This window comes from Prenolepis imparis, unplaced genomic scaffold (assembly GCF_030444845.1).
Source record: "Prenolepis imparis isolate NDT839.2.m4 unplaced genomic scaffold, iyPreImpa1.0 SCAF_2, whole genome shotgun sequence".
Taxonomy (NCBI): Eukaryota; Metazoa; Arthropoda; class Insecta; order Hymenoptera; family Formicidae; genus Prenolepis; species Prenolepis imparis.
Genome location: NW_028141160.1, coordinates 1,231,779 through 1,246,067, shown reverse-complemented (window position 1 = coordinate 1,246,067; position 14,289 = coordinate 1,231,779). Strand labels below are relative to the sequence as shown.

Genomic DNA, 14,289 nt, shown 5'->3' with positions numbered 1-14,289 from the left:
TCTATCATTATTGTTGGTGATGAAATGTCGATTAATAAATTTGGATTGTCGTTGGGAACGTCGGATAATTCATACTATAAATGGAATGCATTATTGAGAAATTACGTGTGCGATAACGGTCTGTGTCAGACAGCCTCCGGCTTTGACGCAAGGTCGCGCAAGATACAACGTGTAGCGCAACCGGAAACAGATAACGATGCTGTCAACAAAGTATACGTGGGCATTGTTATCAAGAATTTGAGAGATCAACAGGAAGAAATTGAGAAAAAAATTATCACGCTCACGACTTCGATACAGACGCTACGAATAATGTTGGACGAGATGAAGAGAATGCTTCGTAATACAACACGCCCTACTGAGTCAGCGAAAGATGCATATAGAACGTGAAGGAATCATGTTGCGATCAAACACCTCTGAAAAGCAGCTTCTCGTGGAGGAATTGCATACTTCTGCGAGAAAAAATTTCCCACGTAGACGCGTCATAATACGCGGATACGAAGACCTGTGGCAGGCTGACGTGGTTGAGATGCGTCCTTATGCACGATCCAATAAAGGTTACTACTACATACTCACCGTCATCGATGTGTTGAGCAAGTACACATGGGCTGTACCGCTCAAGAATAAGAGCGGAAGCGAGACATCTGACGCTATCACCAAGATAATTTGAGATAGCAAGAGATGTCCAAGAAACATACAAACCGATAGAGGAAAATAATTTTATAACGCAAATGTGCAAAAACTCTTGAAGAAACACAACATTAATCATTATTCGACGTACTCTGTCATGAAGGCCTCGGTCGTGGAAAGATTCAATCGTACTTTAAAGAACAATATGTGGAAAATGTTTACGCTTAATGGAAATTACAAATGGATCGACGCGTTACCTCGGCTCGTTGCGGAATATAATGCACGAAAACATCGCACTATCGGTATATCGACGTTATTCCCGCGATCGCTGATAAACTTTTAAAAACGGTATATAGCAACATAAAGATTGCAGCTCCGGCGAAATTCAAAGTAGGCGATCAGGTACGCGTAAGTAAATACAAGACTATTTTTGAAAAAAGTTATAAGCCAAATTGGACAACTGAGGTGTTTAAAATTATCAAAGTGCAGAAAACTAATCCCGTAACATATCTACTCGAAGATGCGCGCGGAGATCCCGTCGCCGGAGGATTCTACGAATATGAACTATTGCGCGCCGCTATCCCGGACGTATACCTCGTTGAAAAGGTGATACGCAAAAAGGATGATGAGGTTTACGTGAAATGGCTGGGATTTGATACAGCGCACAACTCTTGGATACATAAAAATAATAATAAGTAACAATGTAGGCTCCCTGCATTGATAAATTACAAACTCAAAAAGAGGCTATATGGAGCCACGCGTAGGGTGTAGGTACGCAAATATTAAAAACAAACTTGTTGGAAAAACAAATTTATTGAATCTAAACGTTTCGGTCCTTTCTTTGGACCTTCTTCAGTAAATTTAATACAATAAATAATAATGGGGAATCTACATACTACCGCACGTAGCGCAAAAGCCGTGAGCCCCCCCTATCGATATCCCATTAGATAGACAAAGTGACATAATATGTCATGAGGTACTCAAAAGTGGACTCTGATGACGAGTATAGTGAGGAATTTCCGAAAGGGGGCTCACTCTTACTCACACACTCATCCATCGCACGTTCACACGACCGTACGCGGACGCGCCCGACGCACGAGTGAAGAAGATATTCGTTCTGATGCTATTTATAAGGCGCCCTACCACGGCTCATAGCCTGTTATCGAAGTCAATGTCAAACAATGTGTGGAATTTATTTCTCCTTCTCTCTCTCTCCCTCTCCCTCTCCCTCTCCACTCTCTCTCTCTCTCCCTCTCTCTCCCCCCTCTCTCTCCCTTTCCCCTCTCCGTCGCTCTCCCTCTATCACTGTCCCCCCTTCCTCTCGCTTCACCCCCCCTTTCTCTATCTCCCTCTCTCAAACATACGATGTATGGAGATTAATGTTACAAATGATTTATGGCTCTCTAAAGGAATTCGATAACAACTAAACGAAGACCGTCTTTCAAGAAATTTGAGGCATATTTGTCACAACAGATATATATGCTTGACTTAGACACTCTGTGTCTTCTTGTCGGTTTAGGCCATTTATCTGGCGCCTGATAAACAGCATCTCTGAAACAAGTCTCTTTCTTAGAAACGGTTCCTCATCCAAGATCTCAACGTTATCCCAATCAAATTCGTGGTTATTCAGCCTGTGATCCGTGATCACGGATTTTTGCGCGGTGTTTCTTTTTATGTGATTTCTGTGCTCCCTAATGCGTGTTCTCAACTGCCTGCTGGTCTGACCGACATAAGAGGCATTACAATTTTGACATGAAGGAGGACATTTTTACATCTAGATCACGGACCACATGGCTAAACCGCTCGGACCATTTGGGTATGTATGGGACATTAAAATATGCAACGCAAGCCGAATTAGTATCAGGTGTTCTGTTAGCGTCACCTGAATTATTATTTTTATTTCTCGCAAACAAAGTCCTAAGCCTTTCGTGAAATGTTTCAAAAATCAGTTGTAATGGATACCCATTATCACGTAACACCCCAATGACCAATTCGAGGTTCTTTTGATGATATCTTGGATGTGATAACCAGAAATATCCCTATCTATTAGGCCAAATATTGTGCCTCTCTTGTGGCAGAGAGGGTGACAGGAGTAATAATTCAGATATCTTCCCGAAAATGTTGGTTTATGATACCAATCGAATTCAACGTATCCCCGGTTTAGAATGAATGTAACATCCAAAAAATCGAGTCTATTGCCCCCCTTTTCCAAAGTAAACTGTAATCTGTTATGACACGCGTTAAACTGTCTTAGTATCTCCTGGCTCGTCCCGGGAGGGACGGCCAACGCGATATCATCAACATAGCGTACGTAGAACGGGAGTTCAAAAGGAAGGTCTCCTATCACCCTGCTCTCCAAATCGCGCATGGTTAAATCGGCTACTATGGGAGACAGCGGAGAACCCATGGTCGCTCCGAAGGTTTGTTGATAGATTATGCCATCAAAGGTGAAAAAAGTTGAGTGAAGAACAAGCTAGACTGCCCCCAAAAATTCCACGCGCGGTATCGTACAGTTATTTTCTATGAAATTCCACCTCGCGGCTATGCCGTCGACTGCCAAATCCAATGGGACGTTAGTGAATAGAGAGACCACATCCAGTGAAATAAGTTCACAATTGTCACCAACGTAAGTTCCATCGAGTTTGTTGACCAGTCGAAAGCTATTCTCCACATGACTGTCCGCCGCCGGGACCGACTTGTATATGATTTTGTGGAGAAACGTCGCAAGACGGTGCAGCGGCGTGTTCAGTGAGGAGACGATGATTCGCAGGGGGCAGCCCGACTTGTGAATCTTAGGGAGTCCATAGGCTCTCGGCAGTACTCCCTCCGAACAATTCAACGACCTGTATGTCGTATCGGATATATAATCTAAGTTTTTCCACCTTGTAAGCAATTCATGCAAACTGTTGATAATTCTTCTGGTGGGATCCTTCTTTACTCTAATGTAAGTATTTGTATCACCAAGGAGGACCTTCATCTTGTCCAAATAAGATATCTTTTCTAAAGCGACTGTTATATTGCCCTTATCGGCTCGCGTAAAAATGATATTAGGATTATCGCGTATAAACGTTCTCGCTGCTAGGGACGCGCCCGAGAGCTCCTTATCAAACAAAGATTCTTCAGGGTTGCAACTGGCCAACTTGTTAACAATTGCCGACGACCTCTGGCGAACCAAAGGCCGAACGCCAACTTCCACTCTGTCGATACTATATTCTATACTTTTGATAAATTCCATAAGAACTCGATCTTTATTCTTACTTGGCAAACAAAAGTTGTCGCCCAGTTGCAAAACTCCCTGTATTTCTAATGGAATATCTGTTGAGGAAAGGTTTTTAAACCACTTCTCCCTGATGTGCAAAGGGGAGACTGTGTGGTTGTCAAAGGATAAGGGGTTCAAGTTAATAGTAAAGGAGGAGGAAGTAGAAGGAGCGTTTAGAGGTGTGAAGGAAAATTCGGAACCCCCGGACGGTCGCACACGACGCCCGTTAAACGGGATCAATGACGCACCAAGATTAACTCCTCCCTGCTGATCACGTGCCACAGAAAAATATTGGACTGGACGAATATTAGCTCTAATCAATCGTTCTTTTTTGGCAATGAGCCAATTTAATTTCTTATCCAGTCTGCTACTTTCACTCACAAAGTGGAAACGAAGAGACCTGTTTTGTCTTGGGAGATAGGGCTTTCTGGTTATCACATCCAAGATATCATTAAAAGAACCTCGAATTGGTCATTGGGGTGTTACGTGATAATGGGTATCCATTACAACTGATTTTTGAAACATTTCACGAAAGGCTTAGGACTTTGTTTGCGAGAAATAAAAATAATAATTCAGGTGACGCTAACAGAACACCTGATACTAATTCGGCTTGCGTTGCATATTTTAATGTCCCATACATACCCAAATGGTCCGAGCGGTTTAGCCATGTGGTCCGTGATCTAGATGTAAAAATGTCCTACACAGGTTTGAATAAGTTACGCTCGTTTATCCGCGTGCATAAAGACACACTGCAGAAAGATTGGCATAATAACGTTGTATACAAAATTTCATGTCAAAATTGTAATGCCTCTTATGTCGGTCAGACCAGCAGGCAGTTGAGAACACGCATTAGGGAGCACAGAAATCACATAAAAAGAAACACCGCGCAAAAATCCGTGATCACGGATCACAGGCTGAATAACCACGAATTTGATTGGGATAACGTTGAGATCTTGGATGAGGAACCGTTTCTAAGGAAGAGACTTGTTTCAGAGATGCTGTTTATCAGGCGCCAGATAAATGGCCTAAACCGACAAGAAGACACAGAGTGTCTAAGTCAAGCATATATATCTGTTGTGACAAATATGCCTCAAATTTCTTGAAAGACGGTCTTCGTTTAGTTGTTATCGAATTCCTTTAGAGAGCCATAAATCATTTGTAACATTAATCTCCATACATCGTATGTTTGAGAGAGGGAGATAGAGAAAGGGGGGGGTGAAGCGAGAGGAAGAGGGGACAGCGATAGAGGGAGGGAGACGGAGGGGGGTAAGGGAGAGAGAGGGGGGAGAGAGAAGGAGAGAGAGTGGAGAGGGAGAGGGAGAGGGAGAGAGAGAGAAGGAGAAATAAATTCCACACATTATTTGACATTGACTTCGATAACAGGCTATGAGCCGTGGTAGGGCGCCTTATAAATAGCATCAGAACGAATATCTTCTTCACTCGTGCGTCGGGCGCGTCCGCGTACGGTCGTGTGAACGTGCGATGGATGAGTGTGTGAGTAAGAGTGAGCCCCCTTTCGGAAATTCCTCACTATACTCGTCATCAGAGTCCACTTTTGAGTACCTCATGACATATTATGTCACTTTGTCTATCTAATGGGATATCGATAGGGGGGGCTCACGGCTTTTGCGCTACGTGCGGTAGTATGTAGATTCCCCATTATTATTTATTGTATTAAATTTACTGAAGAAGATCCAAAGAAAGGACCGAAACGTTTAGATTCAATAAATTTGTTTTTCCAACAAGTTTGTTTTTAATATTTGCGTACCTACACCCTACGCATGGCTCCATATAGCCTCTTTTTGAGTTTGTAATTTATAAAAATAATATATTGTAAATTATTTTAAATATACAATAAATATAATAAATATACAATAAATATATAATAAAGATATAATATAATAAAGATATAATATAATATATACAATATACAATAAATATTCTATTATAACAAAATATACAATAAATATAATTTTATTTACAATGGTATCTTATAATGTCCCCATGGCAATGTTTCGGTGGTTCCGGGTACGATATATCGCTTGTCATCGTACGGACTTAGAGCAATTTTTGTCTCGCGAATGGTGTATACCTTATGCAACTTGGATCTTATGCATGACTGCTAACGCATCATTTCAATCTCTTCATTCAGACACCGCGTATAATCATCAAATGTTATCGTTCTCGTGACAACGTTACTCTTGACACCTTTTACTTTTTTCGTATCCTTCTTACCATCCACTCGCAAAGCGTACATTTTTGCTCTAAGCCCTACAAATTCGGTCATTATCGCGCCGTTATTTTCATCCTTCATTAGACCCGGCACCTTTTTATTCACGAGCGGTATACCGTACGCATTGTCTGCAGCGTAATCGCTCGTATCAAATTTGCTTACGTCGCGCTTCATATTCTCATACATGTCTTCACACTCAATGTGATATATTAGGCTGTCTGTGTCGGTGTACATTACCCGGCATCTGTCATGATACAGCGGTGACATGTACTCGTGATGAAACTCGTACAAACACGTTTTGGAGATGTCGAGTATGCACATGCCGACATAGATTGGTTTGTAAAAATTCACCTCAAGTTTACGTAATTCTACAGCTATTAGATTTTCCGAATAGATGCTTCTACTATGGAAATTTGGTTTCGCAATCATTGCCTCTGCGCCATATCTTCCTTCCCACTTTGTCAATAATTTTACATCGACACGATTACGCATGTTTTCCATCGTTTTCCCAAATACCGCATTGTTCATTAATTTGTATAATTTTTTTTCAAAATAATTTCTTGCTTGTGTTCTAAATTGTGTGTTGAGTTCGATATAATTACGGAGCCATGGAGATTGAGTAAATTGTAATACGCGATGTATTTTTGTAACACGAAGACCGTGTAGCGTACATTGCTGCAGGTTGCGGTAGTGTATCACGTATCGCTTCTTGTTGTATAGCGTTGCGAGAAGCTTATCTTCCCGCTTGCCGGGTGGCTTGTCGCGTGTCGGACAAAACGGTAGGTCAGTGTGCGTATCGTGAAGATGTTGCGGATACTCTAAATTTACCTCGAGGATATAGCATGTAGGCGAATCGAACGCGATAGATGATGCGTCGAATTTTGATACATCATCGACCCATCGAAAATCGGCATAAGGCAATGGTTGACACATTGCCCATCCATACAAATTATTTACATCAAAATACATGAAATACGATGATGGTTTCGATGGATCGTACGACTGCATGTACTTGTTATTAGCATGCGCGTATCTGTTGGAACATTGACTTAGACCGCCGCGTATACCACGTTCAATAAACATAACCATATCGATATCGGTAAACAATTCGAACGTAATATTTGTATGTTTTAACATGGCATCCAATGTATACCCGGGAAGAGTATAATAATATGCGGGATCGAGCCCATAACTTTTAATACAACTATCGCGGAAATTTTCAAAAATATCAAATAATAACAAGACATCAATTTTTAAATATAGATCGCTATATTCGCCCAGCGTTTGAAGGGAGAAGTGCTTCCAGACGTTCTCGGCGTGCGCGTAATCGCTCTCGGATACTGTGGCACCGGTCAAGGAACTATAGAATGATTCGCGCGGCGGTAAACGCGTATCTTGCAACTTGTCCACGCAGTCTATATATTCGTACGGAAAGACGCCCTTCCGTGTCAATAGATTGAAATTTTCGATCGATAAATTTTGAAATTCCGATTGTAAAATTTTGAGTTTGTCTTTAGCCAAAAAAGATGCCAATTTGTCGAGACTAGTAGCGAGAAATTTATACGAATCGATGAAACGTAATTTAATATGATTTTTTTAATTATCTTGTTCGAGTAACGGTTTTTGTGAATGAAATATATTTTTCTTTTGTTATCGGAAGTAATTCGATGCTCCCTTCGAACGCTGTAGCTATATCCTCGATAATGAAATGTGCATCATAACCTGATAAATTGTGAATAACTATCGGAATACAAAATGGTTCTTTATAATTTAGATTACAGTTTGAGTGCGCGGAACCCCTGTATCGTCCGCTCAGATGGCAATGATCGCGTACGCGTGTATCATCTTGCACAAACGATTTTTCGCATATGTGACAATGCGTCGCGCTGTGAAATTTGCCCACTCGTCCGATGTTTACCATGGGGATATTTGTCGTTAAAATTGTCTTTACGCGTTGCGCTAAATTTTTAAGTTGTTTGGCAAACCATGAAACGCAATCGACACTACGACAAGAATGGTATGCAGATAACGAATCGTCGTACGAGCAATGTACATAATAAGCGATACTAAATACTTGATGATGTTGATAATTTTTAGCCTCTTCCGTCTTTGCCAAAACGCATTCCAAGTCGGCGTACACCATGAATGGAAGTCGCTCTTTCCTGTTGTAGTTGTTAAATGATAGCCACTTGTCCTTATCACTTGGCAACCGGATAGCACAATCGTTCATCTCTTCACAGTCTACCATATGTGACTGCAACTTGTCATCCGACCCGAAATAAAGCAAGCATCTGTAAATTACAATTTTATTTTACAATTATTTTTATATGCATATAATTTTATTGCAATAAATATACGTACCGATCGCAGATATATTTCTTGTGACCATTTTTGCTCAATTGCGTGTTCACGAGGCGGGACAGATTTTTGATGCATGCAAAATGTCCAACGCTGTTGCTGTCTTGCACGTACAGCAAGTTGACGTGTCTGTCTTTCTTTTGCTCCGAAAGATGTATCGGGACGATGCCGTTCTCGATACTGTACACGTTGATGGATATGTTGTTTGCTAGTTCAAACTTTTTGATTTGATTCACAGTCATTGGAAACTCAATGTCCTGGAGATTCAGCACTGTTGTGTAATGGGGAAGATTCCCGTTCCACATTTCTTTCAGCAGAATATAGAGCAGCGACCACTGCCCACGCGAAACATGCATTGTCTTTGGATTGCACGTTCACCACTGCTCTCTTGTTCATTATTTCTCGCGGCAATTTAATGTAGCATCCCGCGCGCATTGGATTATACTTGTTTATATTTACAATTAAATTGATTATTCGCGACAATGCCCAACCACTATCACGTTCCTGAAATTCTTCTAGCGATGCTAGCGTGGGCTCGATAACGCTGTGATTCGCGTAAATCGGACGTACGAAAGAGTTCATAGTTTTTCGTATTGATAGTTTTATTGGCGCGCTTATCGCCCGATACGAGCTCGCCATTAAACACAGTGTTCACTTTCATACTAGTGTGTTTTTGCAACACTTTTTGCACGTGTCCGATCACAATGTCTTCGGCATCCTCGAGAAAATGACGAGGTTCGATGTGATTGCTGTTTATCACCGCACCAGTCAAGATGCGACTCTCGTATCAATCTCTCGCCATATGAGTCTATCTTCTCGCGCACTGCTTCCGGTATCTGCGTGTATGAAACGGTTGCGTACCGAATTCTTCAACCCTTCGAAACGCGCAATTTGGGAGACAAGCGATTGTCGAACTCCGATCGGTAATCGTGGACGTTTTATTCGACTTTGTTCTTCCAGTGATTCGATGTATTCGTCACATTGCTGCTCCCACACAATATATTCTTCCACCGAATTCACCCTTGTGGCTTGCTCCAACAAACTTGCTTCTTGTAGCGCCATTTTTGAGATGCTCTTGCTGAACCTCTGACAATGATACTAACATAGTATGCCTCCTTACAACCATTTTTATTTGATTGTAGAGATCATTGGCGCTCGAAAATTTTAGATATGTCGCATTTTTACATCTAATATTTCATCTGAGGATGATGCAAGAGCAGCCGTACATTGACGCTTTGATGCATCGGCATTGAAATTGAGACATTTTGCACATTTCGCGAGATTCGTCTCAAGATGATGTCATAGCGGCCATGCATCGGCGCTCAAAAATTGCGATTTTGTCACGTATGAATGTAATAATATCAACGCTTGAAATTAATTTTTGCACATTTCGCGAGATTTGTCTCAAGATGATGTCATAGCGGCCATGCATTGACGCTTTCATGCATTTTTGCAAATCAGATAATTGTGATTTTGTCACGTACGGCTCTGATGCATCGGTCTTGGAATTGATACATTTTTACATCTTGACGATATTATCTCAAGATGATGTCATAGCGGCCGTACATTGACGCTCGTGATACATTTTTGCACCTTTCGAGATTTATCTCAAGATATTAGCAGCTAGCGCTCAGATAATTGTGATTTTGTCACGTACGGATGATGTCATAGCAGCCGTGCATCGGCGCTTAAAATTTTAGATATGTTGCATTTTTTACATCTTGATGATTTCATCTGATGATGATATTGTTACGTCCCTGGATTACATTCCCTATGCGTTTCCAAGATAACATCGTCAAGGAGATTATTTATGAACAACCGACACGAGATTGTTTCTGGACGCCATGATTTGGACTGGAGTGACAGCTGTCGAGCTGATCGGTCGCGCGGTCTCTTGTTACATTTATTTAACGTGCTCTTGTATTCTAATTCCATTAAAGTTATCGAGTTCTTTTATATATCGTCTGGTTCATTTCCCGGCGCGAGTGTGTGTGAGAGTGTGACGTTGCGTTGCGCGCTTCGAGCTATCGCGAAACTGTCGCGCGGACGTAACAATATCATAGCAGCCGTACGTCGGCGCTTTGATTGGTTATAAAATAATATCGCATCAGTAATAATCCCCACCCCATTGCAATGTAAAAACTATATAATTAAAAAATAATTTAGTATCGATCACTTGAGTAAAAGGCTCTTTTAAACATGTACTCCGCTGGAAGCAGCATGAATTATTACACTCCGAGAATTCAGGAGAGCGATGTTTTGTGCAAGAAGAAATGTGACAAGTAAGTTTCGATACTTTTTGTTAAATAATGATTTTAAATAACCACAATTTTTATAGTGTGTCCTCTCATCGTGCGGTTCGTATACTTGGAAGAAGATACGCCTTGACCTCTACATCATACAAATATTTGGAAATTGGAATCAGCGTCGGAATGATATCTTCTGTGGAATTGGCTCTCGGTAATGATCGAGGCAATCAAATAGTATTGCCTATTGAAACGTGGAAATCGCTAATGCAGAAACGAGTGAATATTGAGCAGCTAACTGAAACTCCACTATGGATTCGAGATCTGACACTTGAAGTGGTTAACATGGTCTTCCTCAAAAATTATAAAGATTACATCATCTAATAATACTTTGTACATGAAACCATCAACTTTATTACATTTATTCGATTTTGGAAAATGTGTTGATCATATGTATTTCTGGCTATGTGAAAATACGCATATTGTTACTAAAAAGTATAAACAATTTATAAATGTTTTACAACGTGATAATATCTGCGATGTGAGCAAAAGGCCGCAAAGGCTATACGTGAAAGCCATATGTTTGACAACGAATCACTTATTGATTGCGAATTGGTAACTTGTGCTGTAAATGATATTGTTTATGATGCTTTTAACAAATAAATTATTTTACTGTTAAAGCTGTATTATTTCTTTCCCACAGTAAGATATGCATAGTTGACAAAACTTTGTTCGCTCTCTGGAGATGTAGAAAAAAATGAGATATATGATACTCCGTTAGAACAAGAGATGGAGAATTAAAAATCAGATCGCTGCCTGGGAACATGCTAACTTTTGTCTTTTTATCATGGACACGTGCTAACTTTTGTCTTCTTATCAAATGTTATATTATATGTCATCCCCTACTGTTTCTACTGAGAGCGGGTCTGTCTCCGCGATGTTCATCATAAAGTCTATGATATTTGAGGTGTAAAGATTAGAAGTGACAAAAATGGAGAGAGAAGTTATTATGATTGATAGTGATGATGAAGATGTAATTATAATCGAAAACATTGACAATGAGGTGGAGATGATAGATATTGCGGAAGAATCTGATAATAGTGATATAGAAGAATTAGATGAAGGGTCAGATGTAGAACCCGTCATAGATTCAGACTATAATAGTGAATATAGTGAAGACTTCGCTGAAACATCCTAGCAAGTATTAAGCACATCAGAAATTTTAACAGTAAATGAAACTGTAAAGATGTGTGCTATATAATATTATTATACCCCTGGACATGATCTCAAACTGTGTACACATTGTTTCGTAAGAATAGCGGAATTGTTTACATCTATTCACGCAGTACGTGAACATTTAACAAATATGTACGGTGTAATGTTAAAAAAATGGTGTTGCGATTGTGGTGGTCCGTTGCACCAAATAATGGCATGCAACATATGTCCTGTGTGTATGCATTGTAAGTATCAGTTTTTATTTATATTAATTTACTCTAAAATTTAAAGATTATTAATGTTTTTTTCTGTTATGCAGAAGAGGTCCCTCAATCCTCCATCACCCGGCCGCCTCGCAGCCGGCGCCCCACCGCTCTATATATATATAATTTATATTATTTTTAAAATTTATATTCATATTTTATTTTATACTAATCATATATTCATTTTTTATTATCTTACATTCACACACACACACACACACACACACACACACACACACACACACACACACACACACACACACACACACACACACACGTGTATATACCCACACATATATATAATTAAAAAATTTTATCATTAAATGTATTTATTTTAAAATTCCTTCCTCTCCTTACATCCCTAATATTAGAATAGCATGAAAATTATTATCATTAAATTATTATTAATAGAAAAAAAACTCTCTTGCGAACGCCTCTCGCGTACGCCTCGCGTCATCTTGTCGTCGCGCTATCTCTCTCTCTCTCTCTCGTTACCTCTCCATCTCACACTATCTCGCGGACGCTATCTTCCTTCGCTGCAACACCTCGATTGTGCTATCTCTCTCTCGCTCGCGTGCGTCTCGTGCTATCTCTCTCGCGCTATCTCTCTCACGTGATGAGGTAGATTGGTGCTGTTGTTCTGGAACGGTCCTCGGCAGACTTACAACACCGGAAGCCGGAGTTTCTCACGGCGGAAATCATTTTCAAAAAAAATGTGCGTAAGCTACTTCTCGCGGTGGTTTATCGACCACCGAACTGCGGATACCTCGATGAATTCATGGACATCTTTCAAGATCTACAGACCAACTACCAGCATGCGATGATTTTCGGTGACTTCAACGCTGACATGAGAACCAGAACTTTCGATAGCATACAGATTGAGAACTTCGTTTCAACGTCTGGGATGTATCTAATACTATATGGAGCCACACATCATCTCACGAACTCAGCCACTTTCCTCGATCTGTATAGCATAATTGATGATGTAGATAAACTCATCAATTACGATAAAGCAGCGGTACCTTTCTTGTCGGCGCATGATCTTATTGAGGTCACCTATGGCATAAGTGTTGAGAAGCGAGAGGAGAGGCCTGTCCTTTGCCGAGACTACAGAAGCTTTAACAGGGAAGTCTTCCTTTCGGAGGTGAGTCAACTTGACTGGTCTGAAATCATGACACTGGAAAATATGGAGAATAAGGTGAGAGCCTTCAATGACAAACTGATGAGCTGCCTAAATGGACATGCGCCGCTGAAACATATCTGCTTTAAAAACCTCCCGGCACCATGGCTCACGGACGAAATTCGCGACGCAATGCATGCAAGAGATGTGGCAAGAAGATTGTGGCGGAGGACGAAAAACATTACCAACCATGAACGCTTCAAAACAAAGAGAAATCAAGTGCAGAATATGATCCGGACGGCAAAGAAGGACTACTACATGACCTTTTTCTGTCAGAAGGACAAACCTGCCTTAGTCTGGAGTAGACTAAAACACCTCGGTCTAATCAAAGCCAAAAACTCCCACGGAAGGCTGGCTCTCTCAGTTGACGAACTCAATCTATACTTTGCCGATGCTGGGGGAGAACTTCAAGATCTCACAACTGAAGAGTCGAGTGGAGGAAACCCTGGACGTGAAGATTTTGACGACAGCAAATTTTACTTCAAATATGTCCGGCCTGAGGTAATACGGAGATCACTTCGCTGCAGGTCAAATGCGGCGGGTTTGGACGGAATCACGCCCAAGCTCATTCAAATGACGCTACCATACATTATGCCGGTCATCGAGCACTTGTACAACTTTTCTTTCATGTATGGAGTGGTGCCAGCGGTGTGGAGGTCGGCGTCACACCTATTCCCAAGATCAATCATCCGACCTTGGTGCAGCACTACAGGCCAATCTCTATCCTGCCATTCCTCTCGAAGGTTTTGGAAAGGGTGGTTTTCGATCAGCTGACTGAATATCTGAGGGAGAAAGATCTTTTAGATCCGTGCCAATTCGCCTACAGACGAAATTCCTCCACGCAGACATGCATCATAAGAATGCTGGATGACATTCGACTAGCTGCCGATCGAAGAAAAGTCACCATC

The 14,289-nt window shown here is 40.9% G+C and overlaps 1 protein-coding gene and 1 pseudogene across 1 annotated transcript; both read right to left on the bottom strand.

The window, feature by feature from the left end:
- Positions 1-3,100: 3,100 nt before the first annotated feature.
- Positions 3,101-3,862, bottom strand: LOC145948653 (uncharacterized). The gene has a single exon (XM_083058280.1). The coding sequence runs from the start codon at positions 3,860-3,862 to the stop codon at positions 3,101-3,103; it is 762 nt and encodes a 253-aa protein (XP_082914406.1).
- A 2,002-nt stretch (positions 3,863-5,864) lies between these two features.
- LOC145948647 (uncharacterized) lies at positions 5,865-9,603 on the bottom strand (annotated as a pseudogene).
- Positions 9,604-14,289: the final 4,686 nt, after the last annotated feature.

What these genes read in the sequence shown, in the direction of transcription:
- LOC145948653 (XM_083058280.1), bottom strand. Translation starts at nt 3,862, where the DNA reads ATGGAATTTATCAAAAGTATAGAATATAGTATCGACAGAGTGGAAGTT.